The sequence below is a fragment of the Pelophylax lessonae genome (genome assembly GCF_965119305.1).
Source record: "Pelophylax lessonae genome assembly, chromosome: 1".
Classification (NCBI taxonomy): domain Eukaryota; kingdom Metazoa; phylum Chordata; class Amphibia; order Anura; family Ranidae; genus Pelophylax; species Pelophylax lessonae.
The window spans coordinates 209,915,175-209,941,692 of record NC_138768.1 but is presented as its reverse complement, the minus strand read 5'-3'; the positions used below and the strand labels follow the sequence as shown (position 1 = coordinate 209,941,692).

The 26,518-nt window shown below is 41.4% G+C and overlaps 1 protein-coding gene across 1 annotated transcript in view; it reads left to right on the top strand.

Annotated features, from left to right (window-relative positions):
* LOC309567826 (uncharacterized protein) overlaps positions 1 to 26,518 on the top strand; it is a 121,530-nt gene that overhangs the window by 47,513 nt on the left and 47,499 nt on the right. The window contains exons 8-15 of the mRNA XM_082273311.1: positions 6,416 to 6,467; positions 11,061 to 11,235; positions 15,400 to 15,492; positions 16,244 to 16,336; positions 19,477 to 19,589; positions 25,180 to 25,315; positions 25,435 to 25,605; positions 26,353 to 26,478. Coding sequence (XP_082129437.1) covers positions 6,416 to 6,467; positions 11,061 to 11,235; positions 15,400 to 15,492; positions 16,244 to 16,336; positions 19,477 to 19,589; positions 25,180 to 25,315; positions 25,435 to 25,605; positions 26,353 to 26,478 — 959 coding nt within the window. The remainder of the gene's footprint in view (positions 1 to 6,415; positions 6,468 to 11,060; positions 11,236 to 15,399; positions 15,493 to 16,243; positions 16,337 to 19,476; positions 19,590 to 25,179; positions 25,316 to 25,434; positions 25,606 to 26,352; positions 26,479 to 26,518) is intronic.

The following is a 26,518-nucleotide window of genomic DNA, read 5'->3' as shown; positions in this document are numbered from 1 at the left end:
GGTAATTGGACAATGATGTAGGTGGATCCCTACCTGTAGCCTATGATACAACAATAAAGGAGCAGAAGCGGAATGGCATGCTAATTCCTCTGCTCACTATACTTTATCATTCCATTAGTATATTCCTTGTCAGCACATTTGCATGCAGTAGAACCTGATTGGCTCATAGCATTGAACCCATGCTGAGTGCTGCTATACAGGGAATTGTTAGAGGTTGATATCAAGAGAAATTCAGGTACCTGCACCCTGTCTCTTTGGCTAACACATAGCACTATAGGAATCCCTTCATTGTGCATTAAATATTAATTTGTAAAACACAGATTGCATATAGATAAAATAAAAAGATATAAACCAACAATTTAGAAACTAAAAAACAACTTGATTAAAATGGACCCAAATCTATTTTAAATTACAAGCAGAAACTGGGGTACTTCAGAGAAGCAAAAACAAAAAACAAGAATATAATATAAACTCATTGTAAACAGTAGCCCTGGTCACTGCAAGAGGGCATCTGTGTTTTTCTTAATAATTGTTTATACCTTACAGCAGGCATGTCCAACCTGCGGCCCGGGGGCCGCATGCGGCCCAGAACCACAGGCAATGCGGCCCACTGCCCCATGACAATTTTTTTTTTTTTGCTGGGGAGGAAGGAAGTTGAGTCAGGGGCAGGGCCACAGAGGCTGCCATGGAGGGGATCATCCACTAGTTGTGGTAAATTAGTGCTGGGGGGGGGGGCTTTAGCACGGGAAGGGCAAAGCGGCGTTTTATTACTTATATACCTTAACTAAAGTATATATTTTATATGTGGCCTGAGAAAATTTCTCTACACTCAATGTGGCCCAGAGAAGCCAGAAGGTTGGACACCCATGCCTTACAGCAAGGGAAAAAAGGATTTGATCCCCTGCTGATTTTGTATGTTTGCCCACTGACAAAAAATATGATCAGTCTATAATTTTATTGGTAGGTTTATTTTAACTGTGAGAGACAGAATAACATCAAAAATATCCAGAAAAATTCGAAAAAGTTATAAATTTATTTCCATTTTAATGAGTGAAATAATGTATTTGATTCCCTATCAATCAGCAAGATTTCTGGCTCCCAGGTTTCTTCTTTACAGGTAGCGAGCTGAGATTAGGAGCACTCTCTTTAAGGGAGTGCTAATAATCTCAGCTTGTTACCTGTATAAAAGACACATGTCCATTAGAAGCAATCAATCAGATTCCAATCTCTCCACCATGGCCAAGACCAAAGAGCTGTCCATGGACGTCAGGGACAAGATTGTAGACCTACAAAAGGGTAGAATGGGCTACAAGACCATCACCAAGCAGCTTGGTTAAAGGGTGACAACAGTTGGTGTGATTATCCCCAAATGGAAGAAACACAAAATAACTGTCAATCTCCCTCAGTCTGGGGCTCCATGCAAGATCTCCCCTCAAGAGGTTTAAGTGATCATGAGAACAGTGAGGGATCAGCTCAGAACTACACGGGAGAATCTTGTCAATGATTTCAAGGCAGCTGGGACCATAGTCACCAGGAAAACAATTGGTAACACACTACGCCATGAAGGACTGAAATCCTGCAGCGTCCACAAGGTCCCCCTGCTCAAGAAAGCACATGTACAGGCCCGTCTGAAGTTTGCTAAGGAACATCTAAATGATTCAGAGGAGAACTGGGTGAAAGTGTTGTGGGCAGATGAGACCAAAATCAAGCTCTTTGGCATCAACTCAGCTCGCCATGTTTGGAGGAGGAGGAGGAGGAATGCTGCCTATAACACCAAGAACACCATCCCCATCGTCAAACATGGAGGTGGAAACATTATGCCTTGGGGTTGTTTTTCTGCTAAGGGGACAGGACAACTTCACTTTATCAAAGGGACGATGAACGGGGCCATGTACTGTCAAATCTTGGGTGAGAGTCTCCTTCCCTCAGCCAGAGCATTGAAAATGGGTCATGATTGGGTATTCCAGCATGACAATGACCTAAAACACACGGCCAAGGCAACAAAGGAGTGGCTCAAGAAGAAGCACGTTAAGGTCCTGGAGTGGCCTAGCCAGTCTCCAGACCTTAATACCATAGAAAATATGTGGAGGGAGATGAAGGTTCAAGTTACCAAACATCAGCCTCAAAACTTTAATGACTTGGAGAGGATCTGCAAAGAGGAGTGGGACAAAATCCCTCCTGAGATGTTTGCAAACCTGGTGGCCAATTACAAGAAATGTCTGACCTCTGTGATTGCCAACAGGGTTTTACCACCAAGTACTAAGTCATGTCAAATACTTATTTCACTCATTAAAATGCAATAAAATGTATAACTTTTTTGAAATATGTTTTTCTGGATATTTTTGGTGTTATTCTGTCTCTTACTGTTAAAATAAACTTAACATTACAATAATAGACTGATCATTTCTTTGTCAGTGGGCAAATGTACAAAATCACCAGGGGATCAAATACTTTTTTCCCTCACTGTATAGGTTATCTAACCCAAAACAAAATGTTGAATTTAGCAGCTTACCTATCCTTAGATGAGGTGGCTGCATACGTTTAGTTTTTCAGGCTTTGTTTAATTTGTTTTCACCAAGTTTTTCCACAGATAACACATTTCCTGTTAAAGGTCGGCCACTGTATCAAAAAACTATAGCTGCCACCAAATCTAAGGACTGATGAGCTGCAATATATTAAATTTTTTGTTCTTGGGTTTGGATATACTTTAATAATGACCCAATTAGTCATAGATAGCAAGAAAATAAGGTATATGACATACAGGGCCATATCTAGGGGGGTGCTGGGGTGGGCTGTGTCCCCATACATTTTGATCATGGCCCCCCAGGCTGCTATTAACACTGTACCCAACACACCAAGCTCCTCCTCCTTACACTGCCACCCAGGGCTTTCCTGAGTTCCCCCAGATACAGCCTGGGAGTAACCCTGAAAGGAGAAAGTTCTTCTGATACTCAGCGGGTCCATAACAATGGTGAGTGCATAACGAGAAATTAAGGTGGAGGAAATCACAGCACTATATTTTGTAGATTGTTTATCCTCACTGACAGAGAGAGATGCAAAAGAAGGAAATTGGGGGGCATGGGTTATTGTGGGTTGGACAAGACAAAAAACTGACAAGGAAAGGGGTCTGGACTTTGTGCAAATATATGTGGAGTGGAAGGGGAGTCTGTACTCTAAAAAGGAAAAAAAAAGGAAGGGGGGGGGGGGGGCAGACTTTGGAGAGACAAAAAAATGTCAAGGGGAAATTGAGGGCTGGACTTTGGAGAGACAAATACATGGGGAACAGAAAGGGTTTTGAAATTTGGAGAGATAAAAAAAATGTGGGGGAGGGGGCAGGACTTTGGAAAGATGAAAAAATGTGGGGGAGGGGGTAGGATTTTGGAGAGATGAAAAAATGCGGGGAAAGGGGGCTGGACTTGTAGATATAAAAATAAAAAAAATAACAGGGGGGGGGAGCTAGACATTAGAGAGACAAAAAATGGGGAGGAGCGCTAGACTTTGGAGAGAGAGAAAACCAGGAGGGCTGCACTTTGGAGAGACTGAAAACTTCTGTGCATGCATGCTAATGTGCTTTCTTCGGCCAATCTTACCAAGTTCATTGTCTTTGTACAATTACATTAGAAATTCATTATCTCTCATTTCCAAAGCAGGCACTGCTGCCTCTGACCAGGAAGGTAATACAAGCTTGCAGTCCACTGGCTCTCTGTTGGAGAATGCACCGGAGCCCCCATGCTCCAGTTGGCAGTATCCTGCACCCCCATTTTTAGACAGCCTAGATTCAGCCCTGATGACGAGGCAGCAGTGGTAAACACTGACCTACATTTCTACTATTTTTGTGGATTTAGGATTTTATTATCTATCATTGGGGGCCCTTTATATGGTACAGTGCCTTGCGAAAGTATTCGGCCCCCTTGAACTTTGCGACCTTTTGCCACATTTCAGGCTTCAAACATAAAGATATAAAACTGTAATTTTTTGTGAAGAATCAACAACAAGTGGGACACAATCATGAAGTGGAACGAAATTTATTGGATATTTCAAACTTTGTTAACAAATAAAAAACTGAAAAATTGGGCGTGCAAAATTATTCAGCCCCTTTACTTTCAGTGCAGCAAACTCTCTCCAGAAGTTCAGTGAGGATCTCTGAATGATCCAATGTTGACCTAAATGACTAATTATGATAAATAGAATCCACCTGTGTGTAATCAAGTCTCCGTATAAATGCACCTGCACTGTGATAGTCTCAGAGGTCCGTTTAAAGGGCAGAGAGCATCATGAAGAACAAGGAACATACCAGGCAGGTCCGAGATACTGTTGTGGAGAAGTTTAAAGCCAGATTTGGATACAAAAAGATTTCCCAAGCTTTAAACATCCCAAGGAGCACTGTGCTACTGATAATATTGAAATGGAAGGAGTATCAGACCACTGCAAATCTACGAAGACCTGGCCATCAGCTCATACAAGGAGAAGACTGATCAGAGATGCAGCCAAGAGGCCCATGATCACTCTGGATGAACTGTAGAGATCTACAGCTGAGGTGGGAGACTCTGTCCATCGGACAACAATCAGTCGTATACTGCACAAATCTGGCCTTTATGGAAGAGTGGCAAGAAGAAAGCCATTTCTTAAAGATATCCATAAAAAGTGTCCTTTAAAGTTTGCCACAAGCCACCTGGGAGACACACCAAACATGCGGAAGAAGGTGCTCTGGTCAGATGAAACCAAAATCAAACTTTTTGGCAACAATGCAAAACGTTATGTTTGGCGTAAAAGCAACACAGCTCATCACCCTGAACACACCATCCCCACTGTCAAACATGGTGGTGGCAGCATCATGGTTTGGGCCTGCTTTTCTTCAGCAGGGACAGGGAAGATGGTTAAAATTGATGGGAAGATGGATGGAGCCAAATACAGGACCATTCTGGAAGAAAACCTGATGGAGTCTGCAAAAGACCTGAGACTGGGACGGAGATTTGTCTTCCAACAAGACAATGATCCAAAACATAAAGCAAAATCTACAATGGAATGGTTCACAAATAAACATATCCAGGTGTTAGAATGGCCAAGTCAAAGTCCAGACCTGAATCCAATCGAGAATCTGTGGAAAGAACTGAAAACTGCTGTTCACAAACGCTCTCCATCCAACCTCACTGAGCTCAAACTGTTTTGCAAGGAGGAATGGGCAAAGATGTCAGTCTCTCGATGTGCAAAACTGATAGAGACATACCCCAAGCAACTTGCAGCTGTAATCGCAGCAAAAGGTGGCGCTACAAAGTATTAACTTAAGGGGGCTGAATAATTTTGCACGCCCAATTTTTCAGTTTTTTTATTTGTTAAAAAAGTTTGAAATATCCAATAAATTTCGTTCCACTTCATGATTGTGTCCCACTTGTCGTTGATTCCTCACAAAAAATTACAGTTTTATATCTTTATGTTTGAAGCCTGAAATGTGGCAAAAGGTCGCAAAGTTCAAGGGGGCCGAATACTTTCGCAAGGCACTGTATATTTTTATTACTAATTTATATATTACCAATTGGTGGTGCTGTACATCTATTGACAAGTACAAAATCTCTATCAGAAAAAAAAAAAAAGCGTGCAACATTAACAACATACTATTATTTTACCTGTAAGAGCTTACAGACTGGAGCTGCACTGTAAATTTTACTTTGCATGTAATCAGGACCAGGACAAGGGGTGGGTAGGAGGGGGCGGCTGCCCTGGGCAGTGTGGTATCATGTGAGCTACTAGGGGAAATTTGAGGAAGTGTGCTAGGAGTGGGGATTTGGTGTTGGGGGGGGGGATTTGTGTTGAGAGAGGAAATGGGGAGAAGGATTTGTGCTAGGATGGGGGATTTGGGAGCGTGTGCCAGAAAAGGTAATATGGTGGTGGGGAGGGAATTTTTTTTTTGGGAGGGGGATTTGTGCTAGTAGAGATGATTGGGGTGGGGGCATTTGTGCTAGGAGGGGAAATTGGGGGGATCTTTGTGCTAGGATGGGGGATTGGGGAGGGAGACTTGTGCTGGGGGGCTTTGGATTGGGGGGAGAGGATTTGTGCTTGGAGGGGAAATGTGAGGGGTAGAGGATTTTTTTTTTTTTTTAGGGGGGGGGGGGGTTGTGATGGGAGCATATGTGAAATTAGAGGATTTGAGCTAAGCATGCACTTTTCTTCGGGGAGAGGAGATGTTTGCTAACACTTAATGCTCATACACCTTGGGGTAGGGGGATGCAATTTGGCATGTTCGCCCTGGGTTCTAGATGACCTTGTCCCAGGAACTGCATGTAATGTAGATTGTATTATAGATTCATGAGAAAATATCTTGAGGATTTGAACAAGGATTGGGAATATGCTGTCAAAATAAAGTTTTACAAATTTTTAGAATGTACAAAAGATGCTTACATACAGCTTTGTTACTCAGATCCTGGCCACAGCAACAGAAGAGGCCTTCGGGACAGGGATGATTGTGGAAGGTAAATCAGTTTAAGCACTATCTTTTCTGTTTGGAATCATATTCATATATTTTTTTTTTAGTAATTGGAATGACTGAATAGTGTAAAACATCTTATCAATTAGCTATAAAGTTTTATATATATAAGAAAAAACATTGCTTCTGCATGTGTGTGGGGGACAACCTTATTTGCTTCATATTTTGATGTTATCATGCTTAATAGTACTTTAATAACTTGTTTTAGGTCTAACCTAATTTAAAAAATAGATCACCTGTAGGGTTAAAAAAGCATACCCCAGAAGTCAATAAAGGAAATTTGTGATTTGAGAAATACAGCTGCAAGAAAAAGTATGTGAACCCTTTGGAATGATATGGATTTCTGCACAAATTGGTCATAAAATGTGATCTGATCATCATCATCTAAGTCACAACAATAGACAATCACAGTCTGCTTAAACTAATAACACACAGAGAATGAAATGTTGCCATGTTTTTATTTAACACACCATGTAAACATTCACAGTGCAGGTGGAAAAAGTATGTGAACCCTTGGTTTTAATAACTGGTTGAACCTCCTTTGGCAGCAATAACTTCAACCAAACATTTCCTGTAGTTGCAGATCAGACGTGCACAACGGTCAGGAGTAATTCTTGACCATTCCTCTTTACAGAACTGTTTCAGTTCAGCAATATTCTTGGGATGTCTGGTATGAATCGCTTTCTTGAGGTCATGCCACAGCATCTCAATCGGGTTGAGGTCAGGACTCTGACTGGGCCACTTCAGAAGGCGTATTTTCTTCTGTTTGAGCCATTCTGTTCTTGATTTACTTCTATGCTTTGGGTCATTGTCCTGTTGCAACACCCATCTTCATTTGAGCTTCAGCTGGTAGACAGATGGCCTTAAGTTCTCCTGCAAAATGTCTTGATAAACTTGGGAATTCATTTTTACTTCCATGATAGCAATCCGTCCAGGCCCTGACACAGCAAAGCAGCCCCAAACCATGATGCCCCCACCACCATACTTCACAGTTGGGATGAGGTTTTGATGTCGGTGTGCTGTGCCTCTTTTTCGCCACACATAGTGTTGTGTATTTCTTCCAAACAACTCAACTTTGATATCATTTGTCCACAGAATATGTTGCCAGTACTGCTGTGGAACATCCAGGTGCTCTTGTGCAAACTGTAAACGTGCACAACAGTTTGGACAGCAGTGGCTTTCTCTGTGGTATCCTCCCATGAAATCCATTCTTGTTTGGTGTTTTACATATTGTAGATTTGCTAACAGGGATGTTAGCATTTGCCAGTGACTTTTGTAAGTCTTTAGCTGACAATATAGGATTCTTCTTCACCTCATTGAGCAGTCTGTGCTATGCTCTTCCAGTCATCTTTACAGGACGGCCACTCTTAGGGAGAGTAGCAGCAGTAGCAGCAACTTTCTCCATTTATAGACAATTTGTCTTACCGTGGACTGATGAACAGCAAGGCTTTTGGAGATACTTTTATAACCCTTTCCAGCTTTATGCAAGTCAACAATTCTTAATCGTAGATCTTCTGAGAGCTCTTTTGTGCGATGCATCATTCACATCAGGCAATGCTTCTTGTGAAAAGCAAACCCAGAACTGGTGTGTGTTTTTTTTATAGGGCAGGGCAGCTGTAACCAACACCTCCAATCTCATCTCATTGATTGGACTCCAGTTGGCTGACATCTCACTCCAATTAGCTCTTGGAGATGTCATTAGTCTAGGGGTTCACATACTTTTCCACCTGCACTGTGAATATTTACATGGTGTGTTCAATAAAAACATGGCAACATTTCATTCTTTGTGTGTTATTAGTTTAAGCAGACTGTGATTGTCTATTGTTGTGACTTAGATGATGATCAGATCACATTTTATGACCAATTTGTGCAGAAATCCATATCATTCCAAAGGGTTCACATACTTTTTCTTGCAGCTGTATATTATTTGTACTATGTCCCACTTTGATTGAGGTCTGATAGTGGAGTATTCCCACTCTGGGTCTTTACCCAACAATATAAATTATTTTACTGAGTCATACTTTGATTGTGGGATGGTATGACAGTATCTGCACTTAGCCACCAGCCACCAACATATATTATTTACCCTAATGCTCCCAGCCCAGTCCTCCCTTGCTGAAGCTCCCATGTGACATTGGGAGCCTAAGTGAAATATCACCAAGCAGTAACACTGTCTTGAGGGAGGAAGGGGAGTGAATCAAATTCTACTATTAACACAAGAGCAGGAAGTAAAATAAATCTTCCTATAGAGATATTTGTCCCAGTGGCAACTGTCAAAAGGTGGTTTATCACTTCATTTCCTCCTACTTGATATCATAATTGTATCTATGGTTTCCTAGAATTTGTGTAAATCTAGACAAATACTAGGAGCTTAATTGACATGTCACCAAGCAATCACATGTGGAAGGAACAATTATCTTTGTTCCTATTGGTGGAACAGAGCAGCAAAGGAGTAGAGGAAAGGTATGGGCAGCTGTGAGGATGGCAGTTAAAGTGTTACTAAACCGACAACAGTAAAATCAATACTGGTTATTCTCAGTGTGGAACCTAAGGGGTTAATCCTCTGCATTGTTTAACCACTTGCCTTCTGTGCACTTAAACACCCTTCCCATCCAGGCCAATTTTCAGCTTTCAGCGCTGTCACACTTTGAATGACAATTGCGCAGTCATGCTACACTGTACCCATATGAAATTTTTATCATTTTTTTCACACAAACAGAGCTTTCTTTTGGTGGTATTTAATCATCTCTGGGTTTTTTATTTTTTACAAAAAAAAAGAATAAAGACAAAAAATTTTGAAAAAAAAAAAGTTTTTCTTATTTTCTGCGAGTAAATTTTGAAAATAAATTTTTCTCCTTCACTGATGTGCGCTGATGAGGCGGCACTGATGGGCACTGATGAGGTGGCACTGATGGGCACTGATGAGGTGGCACTTATGGGCACTGATGAGGTGGCACTTATGGGCACTGATGAGGAGGTACTAATATGCCGCACTGATGAGCACTGATAGGCGGCACTGATAGGCGGCACTGATAGGCGGCACTGATAGGCGGCACTGATAGGCGGCACTGATAGGCGGCACTGATAGGCGGCACTGATGAGCACTGATAGGCGGCACTGCTGGGCACTGAGAGGTGGCACTGAGAGGTGGCACGCTGGGCACTGAGAGGCGGCACTGCTGGGCACTGAGAGGCGCCACTGACGGGCATCACTGATGGGCACTGAGAGGCGGCACTGATGGGCACTGGCGGATGGCACTGATGGACACTGACGGGTGGCACTGATGAGCACTGATGGGCGGCACTGATGAGCACTGGTGGGCAGCACCATCAGTGCCCACACTCAGTGCCCATAGTGCTGCCAGTCAGTGCTCATCAGTGCCTAGATGAGCAGGCACTGATGGGCACTGACTGGCAGCACTATGGGCACTGATTGTGGGCACTGATGGGGGACACTGATGGCGGGCACTGTGGGCACTGTTGGGGGCAATGTGTGTATGTTTTTTTACCTTGCAGTAATCAGGGCACTGGTGATCGGTGCCCTGATTACATGTCTCTGTGTCCCCAGCGCTGTGAGGCTCCCCCTCCTTCCTCACACTGCAGGCTCCGTGTGAGGAAGGAGCGCCGGCGATGAGAGATGATCTCATATGTTTACATATGAGATCATCTCTCATTGGATGGTCCGATCACGTGGTGAATGGCCGCTGTGATTGGCCATTCACCACGATCTGTGATCGGCCGTGTCCAAGGGACACGGCCGACACAGATTCTCCCCGATGCGCGCTCGCGGGAGCGCGCGGGGAGCCTGCTTCTGGGAGGCCGTTTAAAAAACGGCCTCCCGAAAATTCGAGTCCGCGCTGCAGCCGTATATAGGCTGTAGCGCGGATGGGATGTAGTTAAAAAGGTTGTTTTGATCCTGTATGCACAGATCCTCCTCTTCTTTCACTGACTCCAGAACATATCCGGATAGGACAGAGCCTTTGGAGTCAGGCTGCACATGCTCAGTTTGGTGTGTATTGCTAAAGGTTTTTTTTTTTTCTTGGGAGAGTGCATGTGATTAGCACAGGCCCAATCAGTACTGTCCAGACAGAGGGTCAGGGTCCTGGGTCCTGAAAGGACAGCTCAGTGCAGTAGGAAAATTGTTGCTACAAGCTTTTACCAGACACTGATAGAAGTTACAGGACTGCTATATACTGCTGGTGAGAAAAGGTATTTAGCAGTTTATATTTACTAAAATAATTGCATTTCCATGTTCTGTGTACTGTGGGAGAACAGATATAGTGAATGCAGGCTCCTGGGTTTAGTAACACTTTAAGTAAATACGTTGCTATGCCTTGCTTAGATAAAGCACAGGTTCATGTTTAAGAAATGTCTCCATATACATGGTTAGGCTACTCTGTAGAGATAAGGGGACACCACGGTTATAGATAAAATGTGAAATATTAGTGTGAGCTTTGGGAAAATGAAGACAAATATCATTATTGTGTGTAGAAGATATACCACATTATTCTGCTTTAACAGTCGACTGCTTAACACTTTTAAATATATTTTCCCCCTAAAGCTATTGGATTTTCTTTCAGATACATTGGCTCTAGCAAGGTTTCCACTGATGATGAAGATGAAGAGGACTTTGATAGAACTTTCACCTCAAGAGAATGGAGGAGTGGAAGCCCAAAACGGTGGAGCTCAAGTCCACTTAAATCAACTGATATGTCCAGGGATCGCAATGCTAAGGGACCTATTAGTGATTTTTTGGTATATCAGATACTGTATAATGAGTTTTATTACCTTGTGGTGTCTGTATTGCAGTGCATGTCTAGGTTTTTATTCAAATCATCAGTTATCAGAAATGTTTTCATCATCTTTTTTCTTCTACATGCAAAAGAAAGATTATGCCATTTCTAATGTATGTTCAAGAATAATATATAAAAACATTTATTACTAAGTTATAAAGGCATGCTGCATAAAACATGTATAAAAAATGTGATGCTCAGATCCACCTTCAATTCAAGTACCATGAATTCCTCTACCAAACTGTATGCAACCATTCCTAGCCAGTCAGAAGTCTGATTGGCTCTAAATGGTTCTAATTAGGTTTGCTTTGGTGATCACACCTTCGTTCACACATTAAAAAGGTGTTCTCTGGACTATTAACCTAAGAGCAGGAAAAAAGGGAAATAAGGGAGACATTTGTCCCAGTAACACTATAAAAGGTGACTTATCCTCTAATTATGAGATTTCCTGTCAAATCACCAGGATATAAAGTGAGGGGAAATCTGTCTATCAGGGACATAAAACAGCAATAAAAACCTGGCAGTTGTAAATAGGCCATCATGTGGTCTGATTTAATAATAAAATATACTATTTGCTGGTATGGTACTGAGATTTTTGGCTGCAGTTAGCGAGGTCAGTGTTGATAATTCTATATAATTATACACTCACAGTTATGTGTATATAATTATTTCTATGGTTTTCATAGAATTCGTGTGTAAATCTTAACAATTATTGTAATTATAGTTATTGCAATAATCATATGTTTATTAGGCATGAAGCAATATGCAGAAATGGTCAGTATGAGAAGAGGCTCATGATGTTGTTTTAAATGGAGGTCTCTGACTTCATAGACTGGGATAATAACCATTGCAAGTCCACCCAAAAGTGATATGTAGTTGGAGCCTCTTTTTTTTGGGGGTGTTCCCACCCACCTTACATGTTTCAAAAGCACCTCTTGCATTTCCCACAATATAAAAAAAACATCCATAGACAGAGTGGAAGCCCCTCATAATGGTTACAGACCCAGGAACTCGAGTACGAAGATCTTACCAATAGAGTTCCTGAAAGATATATAAAAGTATACAACTATTAACTTTTCAGCATGTACCACAATCTGAAATCTCAGCTATGAGTGTCAAAGTTGCTGAAATGTAATAGATATAAACAGCAGCTATCAGTACACTTTTACTTGCAGAGAACATGCACAGTTTGGATTGTCTCTGAATAGTCATAGTCAACTTGATGCCATAGTTCATAGCATGGTATTACCTACATACTGCATTACTGGGAGAATTTACAGTAGCTTTAACTTTGTGATTTAGGGATTTATGTAAAGAGCATCCAACTCTTAAAGTAGTCCCAAAAGATACATTTTTTTTTCCAAAAAGCTTTATTGAACAAAGTACATATTAGAAAAGGGTACAACAGTTGGATCATTCCGATCAACATTCTCGGTGATCCAATATTAACTAATTTAGTAACAAACCGAAAATACATAGTATCGTAGAAACAATAACAGGAGAGAGGTTCAGATGTATGTATTTCGCGATTATTGAAGTGATTTTAATAAAGGACAGTATGAATTCCGATAGGAATGTTTTCCATATTTAAGATTAGGTGTGTTTTATGTATAGAATTTCTATATATGAAAAGAATCAATCATGTATCTCGGAAGAGCTATATGTGGAGATCTATATAAAAGATATAACAGGGGAACATGCCAGCATGTTTCCCTGGAGGGGGGAGTGGGTCATTTTTTTTTAACCTAAAATAAAAAACATGTTATACTTACCTGTTCTGTGCAAGAGCGTCTGCGCTCTTTACTCCTGCTCTTGTGCATGCGCCACCATAGCAAGCCGCTTGCTGTAAGGGCAGATATGTGGGCTCGCTGTGGAGCTGGGCTGTGTGCATCCAAAAACATACATAGCTCACCCCCACCCCAGGCTCTCTGCTCACAGGATTTGATTGACAGCGGCCAATGGCTCACGCTGCTGTCTCTTTTACCTGTGAATGTATTTAAGGGGGAAGGGGGGCAATACTGCACTGGGACATTTTTTACCTAATGCAGGGAATGCATTTAGGTAAAACATTATGACTTTAGAACCACTTTAAAGAAGCCAATTGCAGCATGCTTTCAGATGCTCTCAAAGAAAAATGGGTGGAATTGTAACTTCCTTTAAGATGCTCTTGACTTTGCAAAAAGGAGGTATAACAGGCATATTGCCCTTGCCAAAATGTAAAGCAAAATAGCGCAACACTTAAAGTGTAACTAAAGGCAATTTATTTTTCAGTTTCAATAGAGTAAGGGAGGGTTCTAACTCCTATCAGTTTTTTCGTTATCTGTCTTCCATTGAGGACATTTCTCTTTACTTCCTGTTCCATAGCTAAAACAAGTGAGAGGAAATCCCTCCGAAAGGAGCTAATGGCAGGGTGGCACCAGAGTCACCAGAACTAGTCTCGCCATTGGAAGATTCATTTTTTACTGTTCTGATGTCAACCCAAAGTTTCAGATTCTCGTTTACCTTCGCTTTCAATGATAACAGTAAACAGGACCAATAGAGAGGGAAATAGGTGTTCTAATCCCTCTCCACTCTATCCAAAACTAAAAAAAAAAACTTTACACTTTAAAAGGAAAAGTTCACCTTTTAAAAAAAATTAAAATAAATGCAAATTTTTTTGCAGGTAATAAAATCTGCATTTATTTTTATTTTTATGTCAGGGACTTCTTAAACATTGCATCCACATTCAGCAGATTTTGATTGTAATGCCATGGTCCTGCAGACTGTTTGTGTATCTGTCTGCCTGTACCTCCGATACGGGCCGGCAGTTACACTGTGACAGGAAGCTCAATGAGCTATCATCACGCTCAACAGTGCCATGGGGATGCATTGAGAACTACAAGCCAACAGCTGCAAAAGCTGTCGGACCTTGTAGTTTTCCCATTCATACAACACTGTGAATGAATGGCACGGCTGGGTGAGCGGAGCCCCGCATGGGCGCATTTTTTTCAGATTGTGACAGCAGGAGAGAAGATCCCCCGCTAGCTGTCAAAAGGGAGAAGAGCAGGGTGGGTGCTGGGGCTGGTGCATATGTAGCATGTTACATTGTCCCTGAATATGGCTGTAACATGTTACAAAAGGTGAACATATCCTTTAGATGTAAACCCTTGCACAGCAGAATTGTCAATCAAGGGAGAGAGTAGTGTTAGACTAGCGGATTTAGACTTTACTAACGAATTGGAGCTGAACTCCATCTAACACTTTAAAGACAGTTACAGCAAACAGTTTGTTTTTCTATTGGGATAAAGGCTTTACATAAAAACTGATTATTGTAAGCATCTCTGTCAGTGATAAATGGTGTGGCTCAACCCTCCATCAGTTTGGTCTGTTAAAGAAAGTTGAAAAACAGCAGACTTATGATGGCCATACACTACGCGAAAAATCGGCCGAAATTCAGTCATTTGAACAGTTGTTTCGTTTTTTGGCCAATTAATGGGCACAAATCGGTAATCGGTTGTGACGTTTTTGTGCCAAAAAACGAAGGACAAGTTTGGAACTTTTCTGCCGAATGATCGATAAATGAAAAGGTTAATGTGTTTCCCGTCTAAATTGTGTGCAAAAAAAACAATTCATTTATGTCCATTGATCAATTTATCACTCAATACATGATGGCACTATCGTTTGCTCTTACAGCCGAGTGTTCATTTTTTAAAAATAAGTTTGAATGATTTTTCGTATAGTGTATGGACATAACTGTCTAAATCACCAGGTAAAAATGAAAAAAAAAAAAAAAGCCTAAAAAAAAGAAATTGAATGCCCCCACCACATCTAAGAATTGGTGAGCTGCAATGTAATATATTTTTGACCCTTCCCCTACATGTTTTGTCATCAGGGGCACACAGTAATTTACAATCACACAATAACTTTACAAGGTTTTTATTGCTAACCTTCCTACCCCAGCAACACCTACTTCTCTACTTCACCTACTTCTCTCATTTCTTTGTTCTGGTGATAAATTGATGAAATATTCTCTCTAGCAGGGTCACAGAGAGTAAAAAAAAAAAAAAAGACCTGATACATTAAAATTCTTCCCCACTCTGTTGGCTGGAGTTGGGATTTAATAGGCTTTGCTGCTTTTGTTTTTCAGTGTTCACCTGAACAGGCACAGAACAGGAGAATTACAGAAAAGCTTTTAGCAGAGAGGGAGATTCTGGAAGGAACTGTTGCCAAACTTCGCCGGGTAAGAAAAAAGTATGGGGTAATCAACAACCCACCTGATATAGATAACCGTACTGATTAAATCCGATACCCAAACCACCATTCCTCTAACATACATAGCTAAAAGCTTGTACTTTGAGATCTGCAATTTATAACTTGTTAATGGTATCTCTAAAGAGCAGGCAATTGATCTGGGGGTCTGTGATGTTGGCCCAGTGGTGCAAAATTGGAAGGTGAAATTGATTTATCAGGAGTCTATGTACATAATACATAATACTCATATTTTTTCAACATGCACATGATCTGGTTTAATAATCCAAACTTGAACACAAGTGATTCACAAGAAGTTAGGGACCATGGTCATCCTTTTAAAAAAAAAACAGCCTGGCACAGCAGTTATAGAAGGCTCGCTCTTATTAAAAATTGTCAGACCAAAGCTAGATTAATAAGAAATGACTAAGCACCCTGAAAAAATGGTTAGTGAATATCCCCAACCCTGGCATGCTGGCGAGGTTATTATCATTATTCGAAAGCCAACTTACTGGTATTCATGATTCACTTTACCCTATCATGCCTATTATGATTATCAGTTATAGGCCAAAAAACAATTATTTGCTGTAGATCTAGCAACTTCTATGTGCTGGAATAAATGACTGTACATATTATTCCTGGGTGAAAGACCTGGTACAGATATGTCTTGTGTGAGTGATTTCTTAGTTCTTCAAAGCTTACATCGATTGATATCTGCTTCTCCTGTTTGCTGCCATTCACAGGAATTAACATTTGAGGAGGAGAGACTATCCCAGCGGAAAGCTCAGTACCGAGAAGCTGATCAGCATTTCAATGACGTCCTGCAACAAAAAAAGGTTCTCTGTCAGAATGCACATTTACAGCATATAAGCGAGTGCGGAGTAAAATATTTCTATAGTAAAACAAATAAAACATAGCTAAGCAGTGACCAGTAATATTTTTTTGACTTTTTTTTTAGTTTAAACCTGCTCATAGTGATGATATAGATGTCAAGATCTGACCGCCACATCATTTATATGCGAACCGAGGATAACCTAAACATTAACAATTTTGTCAGCCAAGTGCAATCCCATTTCAGGGGAACAATAGCTATAAACTGAGACAATATTTTTCCTGAGAACAGTGGGTCAAGCTGCGTCTGCAGAGGTTGTATACTGGTAGTAGAATTGCAGTTATTTATTGAGCAGATCAGGTCATGCAGATTTGATATCTATAGACTGTTTAAAGTGAGCCTGTCATCAGAGAATAATTGGTGCTGCCATTGCTAATCCCATTCTTAAAAATGGTTGTTGCCTCACTGTTATGTTATGGTATTTTATGTTATGTTATGTTATAATGACTCATTGGTTCAGTCACTCACCTCGCACAATATGCAGGAAATTTAAAAGTTCTTATCTAAACAATCATATTAAAGCAAGCAAGTCAGCACGACAGCCAGCCATATAGCATTTTCAAAAGAAGGGGTGATGGCAGGCTCCATTTTTCTCTCATTCCCCATTTTCCTTAACACAGCATGGAATTATATGAGGAATATAATACAAATACTATGAATATTGAAAAACGCATATAATTAATCTAGTGACATCCAATTACAAAAGCAATTAAATCAACTTAAAGTGATACTAAACACACACTGTTTAATTTACATTATCCCTTATCTTTCTGTATGCAGATGATGTAATTATTTTATTGAAAAAAAACATCTAAGTACCTATTTTCCAAACCGATATACAGCTGTCATATGACCCAGCACTTTCCCAGCCTGTCTGCAGAGAAACATAAGCAGGAGGAAAGTATAGTCCTCTGCTGCTGGTCACATGTTCAAATTCAAAACGAAAAAAAAAAAACAGCCTTTGGGATACAGAATAAAAATAAATCATTAATATCTGTAACGGACCGTTTCAGCAGACAAGGGGTTAAAATCCGTTTAGGCGATATGCCCCTTTCTGAGAGACAGGCACAGCTACTTGCAGGACACCAAACTCCAGAACTGGATACAAAATAGCACTCCAACCTGGAACCTCACGAATAGCTGCTAGCAGACGAACAGGAAAAGCATACATCAGCTTACACTCCTAGCAATCAGTCTCCAACAGCCTACAGTGAATCCCCCCAAGAACGAGACAAGGCTCCGTGTGAGGCTCAAGCAGTGGTCTGACTTAGAACTGTTTATTAAATCCACACAAACACATTATATACACTATCAGGTAATGTCTGTCTCATTGCATTAGCATATGCAGATAGATTTGTAAACAGGCACAAAATAACACTAAACTAATTATCTAGCCACCTGGCCAGAACAATGCAAGGTCATTAGCATGTAAGAATGGAACAGGAATACTTAGCACACCCGACAATAGGTGAATGCAAAGTCACCTCAGACCAAAAGCAACATTTTCATAACTTCTAAAATATGCATCACATTCAAATAAAACTTACATTTTCAGAATCAGCATACTTCAAATGCAAACATAACCAAAAATCATAGAAATCCCTCCAGGGGTTAAAAAGTTAGACGGAAGTCCTTTTCTGACCGACCGCAGGCACATTTTCATGCCCAAATACAGTCTTAAAGGGGTAAAAGCCCCTAGGTCCATAGTCATATTGCAGGAGGCAAGCAACCAGGCTTCTCCAACGCCCAGTGGCGAGATTGGTCTCGTCACAATATCAATAAACTATTTTATATTGCCAAAAAAATATATATTTGAAATAAAATCTTTATTACTTTTTTGGCAATACCATGGTGTGGGTCATTGGTGTGTGCAGCCTATTGCATTAGGGTGTGCACCCCAGAGCACAAACACATATGAATGTATAACAGCAGAGCAGTGAAAGGTGTCAGTCAAGCAAATATTGGTGTCAGTAGGGCAGTTGACATGTCATTAGTTTTTTTTTTTTTTATTATTTTTTCCAATTTTTTTTAAATTATTTTTACAATATTATTTTTTTACAATTTTTTTTTTTAGGAGCCCCGTTATGGGGCTTTGGTCAAATATTAAGGATCTAAACAGACCACTGATGTCTCACTTATGAGTCAGAGAAAGAAACAGAGATTCCCCAGTCCCCTTCTCTGCCTCCTGCAGTAAACATAGTTTACTATTCTTCATTTAGGAATGACCACAGGAGGGATCAGCACAGACCACTCACTGTTCATTAAAAAAAGGAAGGGGCCAGTTAATGAAATATTTACAAGCCCCTTTCCCGCTCCTGAGAGGAGAGGAGGGAAGCTGGCAGCACTGCAGGGGGGAGACAGGAAGCAGGGGGAATCGGCACTGCAGGGGATGATTGGGGTGTATCCAGGCACACTCTGTGCGCACACCTATGGTGTGGGTGGATTTCTGATAGTCACAGGCTGTGTCACCTCCCTCCAACCTGTGTCCCCATTGTGTTTAGCTGGTTATTGTGCATTGGAGTTGAGGAGAAGGGAGGGAGTTGGAGTGTCATTTACCACTGTGTATACACCCACGTGTGTAACTCTATAGTCACATAGGATACTCAGGATGTGATAGGAGGAAATGCTCAGGGTTGAAAATACACTTGAAACTGAGCATGTGCACTAGCTGCCAACACTGTTCTGCAAAATCCCCAACTGCAGTGGGGACATGGACAGAAGAGGGAGGCAGAGAACAGCAGAATCAACCAGGTTTTTTGCTGAATACAGAAAATGAATCGTATAGTGAGTGAGTAAGTAAGAACAGTATGTAATAGAGCATTTATTGATAGTTTTTAATGATGCTGGTTTTATCACAATTTAATGTTGCCTTTCAATATTCTAAGCTAGTAAAGACAAACACAAAGCCCAAACAACATGTTGTTTTTAATTCATGTTTGAACAGACTCAAGATACAATAGCAAAAAGAGTATTTAGCAGTATTTCCATTTTAGGATATGATTGTTTGTTCTCTCTGCTCCATCTGCTACGTCACATTATTACACACAGAACCTTAGTTCTAACTATGTATCCTCTGTGTAATAGGAAGCTTATAATGAGCTGGAATCCTTGCGAGGTTTGCTGGAAAAGACGCAGAAAGAAGTAGTGAAAATGGAGACACATCTGAGGGAAAGTCAAATCACAGAAGAGGACTTTAGGTAATAAGATGATAAATGCAATAAAAATTATTGTCTTCTGCCTCCACTGCATACCATGGCTGCTCGGCCTGTTCCAGCACATACACTATATTCTCCTCACCTTTAGGTGCCAAGGACACATGTCCCCAACCCTACATTCTGTATTTCCATCACATAGCCATTTATAGAACTCCTGTATCAGGCAGTGAACAGACTCATTAAAGTTTTTAGAAAGCTGTTTATACATGAAAGGTACAGTTAATAAACTGAAAAGAACAATCCTGTGAATGAACACAGGGACCCACATCTCCCCTACAATAACTAATCTTCTGAACCCTTCTTACAATAAATGTATGTATAAACACTCCCATCCATTCATCATATTGTTATGTCATGTAATAGTGTACTTTATAGTGTATCCAACCCCAAGAATATAAATGTAATATTTTGAAGCTTACCAGTCCTTAGACTTTCTTTTCTCATACATTTTTACCTTTATTTTCACCTGGTGATCCTGCCAGTAACAACCTTTCTGTCCCAGGGTCACAACACACATGGTGATCCTGCCAGTAACACACTTCCTGTCTTAGGGTGACAATGCTCATTCACTGTACTATATCTATGAAGAAGCAGTGTTGTCACCCTAGAATAAGAGTAGAGTATTGCTATTAGTTTGGACTAAAAAACACTTCCTTCTCTCCACAACTGCATTACATAGGAGAAGGTGTTTTTTAGTTCACAGAGGTAACCTGGGCAGGGCAGGGGCCGGTAAGACTCCTTAGGATTTCAGTGCAGAAGTACTGTACTGCCAACTCACTATTTGTAAGGTAAAAAACCAATGAATCCTTGAGGATCAACAGGTACTTTTGCAGTTATTGGACATTTATATTCAAATGCTTTCAATCATATATTTAGCAGACCAAAAGGGAGAAAATAAAAGAAGTTCATTGTTAGGTTAGGGTTTACATACATTTTAAGGTTAGACTATCTGTCATGCCATGAAACATTTTTACAGATTATTACATGCAGGGCTAGGACAAAAGGGGGCCAAAGGGACACGTGCCTCGGGCACAGTTTATTGCCATGTGGTAGAGGGGCGCCAGCTTGGATGAGTTCCACACAGTGTAGTAAAGGCTCATTCAGACTGCTTCCCCATAGCTTTCACAGGATGCTGCATATCCTCCTGACTCCCACCCCTTCAATGACAGCCTCATTACTGGCTACTTAGGCTTGTCTTTTGCAAGTGGAAGGAATGTGAAACGAGAGCCACACACACTGATTGGCCATTGGCCAAGGTTTGCCATTTATCAATGACACTGACCCCACCCCTGACTTCTTGCTTGGCAGCAAACAACGTGTCAGTGCAGTGCCATCTTAAGAGCATTAAAGGGCCCCCGGGCAATGCAGTGCACTGGGGCCCTGCCTACACAATCACCCATGAGAATAAAAATGCAAATTATCGATAAGGCAATATTTATTGGTATAAATAATGAAATATAAAACACCCCGTGCCCTTTAACAAAGCAACAGCAGCAAACTCAAAACACTGGAAGGTTTAGAACAAATAAGGGCATAACAGAGCAGCGCTAGTGCTATATGATATAATAAATAAAGCCCATATCAGATGAGTATCATAAGGAGTGCAGGTAGAAGAGTCGGCGTATTTTCACCCAAGTGTATAATCAACAGAGAGATGTGAAATCCCAGCCACCACACACTGACTCTTACCGGAAGATGGCGGGAATACAGCAGTAAGCGGTTAAGGGACCGCTAAGACGAACCAAACACCTCCAGAGAACTCCAACCTTCACAATCTTCAATCTCCAATCATGACCTTATCAACAAAATGGCTGACCTCCAAAACTTCCTTATTGGTACAGCAGTGCCAGGCTAATGACAGCTTCCAAGTTTGGCGGCTGGGTCTGGTGAACACACACACATGGATGGGAGTCAGACTCGACTGTCCTGTGTGTGCCTGTTCCCGTGGGGGCGGATATTCATTCCTGCAGTTGTGGGTTCCTCCTCCACTGCCCAAGTGGCCTGACAGCAGCGCAGGACTGACAGGCACTTGCTACCTGCTAAATTCGGTGGCGGAATGCACACGGGAATCGGGACTAATGCATGGCTTGGGCTGGGTTGTTGTGCAGGTGGGCCCCCTTGGCAACTGCCCAGCATGCCCATTCGTTAAGATGTCCCTGTGTCAGTGTAGATCACAGCCAGCACAAGCAAAGAGGCATCTAGTTTCTTACACTTTACTACTCCCAACAGCTCTACCCACACATGCTGAGCAAGGACATTTTACATCCATGGTGACTGACCCACAATTGCTGCATGGTGTCACTTACTTTCCAAATGCAAAGTAAATTAAATCTACTGTATTTTGTGCAAACATCTTCTAGATAAAAAAAATCAGCAATAATTAGTGAGCACCATTGTAAAGACATGAGGAAAAAACCATGACATCTTCCAGAAAGGTTTAATGCATTCCTTCCCTACTATAATTAGCAAGGTTTGTACACAATTTGTTTACCTTAAGGCCCCTTTCACACAGGCGGACCGTTCAGATCCGCCTGTCCGTTTTTTTGGCGGATCTGAACGGTCCCCCCATGCATTCCTATGGGGCATCGGATGGCAGCGGAGACATGTCCGCTGACATCTGGTACGATCCGTCAAATCTGGACGGATGGAAACCCTATTTTCCATCCGATTTTCCCCATAGAGATGCATGGGGAACTGACAGCTGTGTCTCCGCACACAGCACCAAGAACAGCTGTCCTCCTGCTGCTCAGCGGGGGATCAGCGGCTCGATCCCCCGCTGAGAAAAACGGAATCCGTCCGATGGACGGATAGTGTGAAAGGAGCCTTAGGAAGGACTTTTAGGTGAATTTTCTCCTTTTCACTTTGAGGGCTCATTCATACCAGATGTTTTGAGCTGTGTTGATCTGCATTAATCAATACAAGCTCAACACAAGAGGCATGCAATAAACAATGGTTTTCTATGTGCTCTGTTTACACTGAACATGAGCATTGGTGCGCACCGTGTAAAAATGCAGCATGTCTGCATTTTTATCACAACACACATTACTGCACCACATTGGATGTCTTTTATTAATTTTAAATAAATCGTAAAAAAAGTGAACAGTGTGATACATTTCAACAGGGTATGGCACTGCCCCTACATGACACACACCAGTGGGCACACAGCAAATAGACCATAACACGTGCCCCCTGGTGTGAACTGACGCTAAGTGCTAGCAGCTGTGTTAAAGAAAACATGTCCTCCTTCCCAATGAAATGATGACCATTATAATAGTGACTGTAAGCAAGAACTGCTCCTCGCCAGTGGGAAGCCCCAGGGCAGCGGGCTGAGGGGGCCCGGTCAGGCTGTATGGGGACCAGTAATACTGAATACTACAGGAAAGGGTGGTGGCTTTGCTCAGCAGCGTCAGATATTGAGGAGGAGCTTCTTGAGTCAGGAGTCTGATGAGCAAAATATACTTGCATCCGGAAAATATTCACAGCGCTTCACTTTTTCCACGTTTTGTTATGTTACAATCTTATTGCAAAATGGATTAAATTCATTATTTTTCTCAAAATTCTACAACCAATATCCCCACATTACAACGTGAAAGCAGTTTATTTTAAATCTTTGCAAATTTATTAAAAATAAAAAACAAAAAAAAATCACATGTACATAAGTATTCACAGCCTTTGCCATGACACTCAAAATTGAGCTCAGGTGCATCCTGTTTCATATGATCATCCTTGAGATGTGTCTACATTCAGTTGATTGGACATAATTTGGAAAGGCACACACCTGTCTATATAAGGTCCCACAGTTAACAGTGCATGTCAGAGCACAAACCACAAAATCCAAGAAGTTTGGAGCCACCAGGACTTTTCCCAGAGCGGGCCACCCCACCAAACTGAGCGATTGGGGGAGAAGGGCCTTAGTCAGGAAGGTGACCAAGAATCCGATAGTCACTCTGACAGAGCTCCAGCAATTCTCTGTGGAGAGAGTAGAACCATTCAGAAGGACAACCATCTCTGTAGCGCTCAACCAATCAGGCCTGTATGGTAGAGTGGCCAGACAGACGCCACTCCTCAGTAAAAAGCACATGACAGCCCACCTGGAGTTTGCCAAAAGGCACCTGAAGGACTCTCAGACCATGAAAAACTAAATCCTCTGGTATGTTGAAATTGAGATTGAACTCTTTGGCTTGAATGGCAAGCATTATGCCTGGAGAAAACCAGGCACTGCTCATCACCTGGCCAATACCATCCCTACAGTGAAGCATGGTGGTGGCAGCATCATGCTGTTGGGATGTTTTTCAGCGGCAGGATCTAGTGAAAGATAAATGCAGCAATGTACAGATACATCCTTGATGAAAACCTGCCCCAGAGCACTCTGGACCTTAGACTGGGGTGAAAGTTCATCTTCCAACAAGACAACGTTCCTAAGCACACAGCCAAGATAACAAAGAAGTGGCTATGGGATAACTCTGTGAATGTCATTGAGTGTCCCAGCCAGAGCCCAGACTTGAACCCGATTGAACATCTCTGGAGAGATCTGAAAATGGATCTGCAGCAACCCTCCCCATCCAACCTAATGGAGCTTGAGAGGTCCTGCAAAGAAGAATGGGAGAAACTGCCCAAAAATAGGTGTGCCAAGCTTGTAGCATCATACTCAAAAAGACTTGAGGCTGCATTTGGTGCCAAAGGTGCTTCAACAAAGTATTGAGCAAAGGCTGGGAATACTTATGTACTGTACATGTGATTTTTTTAGTTTTTTAAATCATTTGCAAAGATTTCAAACAAACTTTTTTCACGTTGCCATTATGGGGTATTATTTGTAGAATTTTGAGAAGAATAATGAATTGAATCCATTTTTGGAATAACAAAATGTGGAAAAAGTGAAGCGCTGTGAATACTTTCTGGATTCATTGTACCTCTGCTGCAGGCTAATGGCAACATTGGCATGGTCCCTAGGTAATAACACCTCCCTCTAATCCCCTTTCATTACAGTCCCACCCCCCCCCCCCCCCCATTTCCTTCTCTCCACCAGTTATAGCATCTCCTGCTCACCTTTTTTGTTGGGTCATTGTGCCACTCTGCCAACTACTTTGCCTCAATTATCACAGCACCTTGGGATGCAAACCTCTCCTCCTCCTTTCCACCTCCATTCTACTCACATTTACCCCCTCCAGAACTTCCCTCCTACCCATTTCCTTCCACCCTATTTAATTATACTGCTTCTGTCATATGTACCTCTCTCTCAACGCCACCTGCCTTCCATCTCATATCCCCCCCCCCCCCCCCCAATCTTAGTATTAGATATTAGGTTTGATGCAAAATGAAGCCATAGAAAGTCTGAATTACCTTAAATAGCCCTTATTACATACTTTGTCAGAAGCTCCTATTCATCTCCCTTTCTCCTCTAAGCATTTATTACTGGATAATCAACACCTATCACCTTCTGCCTGTTCATCCTGATTCAAAGAGGGCCCTCTTCACCTTCTCTCTCATGTTTTAGTATGTACTGTACTACATAAAATGTTTGCCTTTTCTCTATCAAGAATAATAATATACTATTTTATATGCTGCACTGCAGGAGAGAGTTGGTGATCCTGGAATACAAACGCAGTGAATGCATGAAGGAACTCCAAGAACTAGAGCTGGAACTAGAATCTATACGGCAGCAATGTTCCAGCACACACAGCAGCCAGATAACAAGCTTTCAGTATGAGGTGCAGTTTTTAAAAAGAAAAATAATATTCTGACTTTTATTCTTCATAACGTAATATGGTGTGAATGAAGTCTTCCTAATACTTGAATCACAAATTGTTATTGCATTTCTTTCAACAAGATCTCCTCTTTAACTACGGAACGGGAGGAATTAAAAGCCCGCATTAGGCACATGGAGGGCAGCATTTCATTTATGGAGCGCCAGGAACTGGAACGACAGCTCAGCAACACTAAATCAGAACTGTTCTCTGAGCAGAGGACAGCCAGAGCCAAGATAGAGAAACTACAAGAGGTGAGGTCATGGAATCAGCCGATAGGCTTCAGAATGGACGTTATACAGATTCTGACACTGCTTTTAGGAGCAGACTGTACAAACTAAGTTATACAGTTACAGATGTACAGTATACAGTTAAGCCAGGGGTCTTCAAACTATGGCCCTCCAGTTGTTCAGGAACTACAATTCCCATCATGCCTAGTCATTTCTGTGAATGACAGAGTTTTACAATGCTTCATGGGATGTGTAGTTCCGCAACAGCTGGAGGGCCGTAGTTTGAGGATCCCTGCTGTAAGCCATCCATACTAGGTAATTTTATTGATCACTTAAAGCGGAACTTCAGTCTAACTTCCCCCCTACCCTAAACAGACAAGTGTTCTTTTATTAAAAGTCAGCGTTTACAGTGTTTTGGAGCTGAAGAATCTCTTTTATATTTTTTAATGGCTCAGCACTGACTTTCTTGGGTTGCTAATATGTAATTGGTATATGCTAATCTTGTTAATATATTTGTCTTAAAGTGCCATTTAACATATTTGTCTTAAAGTGCCATTTGCTTTTCTCATTAAAAGTAGTATTAAAATGACAAATTGTTACTGAAATCTGCAAATAAACAATGTTAGTGTTTGGGTACAGGACCCCCGTACTGGCTATGACCTAAGCCAGAATTAGTTAGGAGAGTTTCAGTGGACATCAAAATATGTATTGGGAATATCCACTGAATAATGTTCTAAAAAAAAAAAATTTCTGATCTCAACTGATTTTTAGAATTTGGAGGAGTCACAGTGCAGACTGGAGGAAACAAGGGCAGACTGTGCAGAAAAGCAGGAAAAAAATAAGCTGTTAAAGTCCCAACTCCGAGAACTAGAAAAGAAGTATGAGACCCAGATACAGGTAGGACCATAAGAGGCATTTTGATATTGTATATATTTTA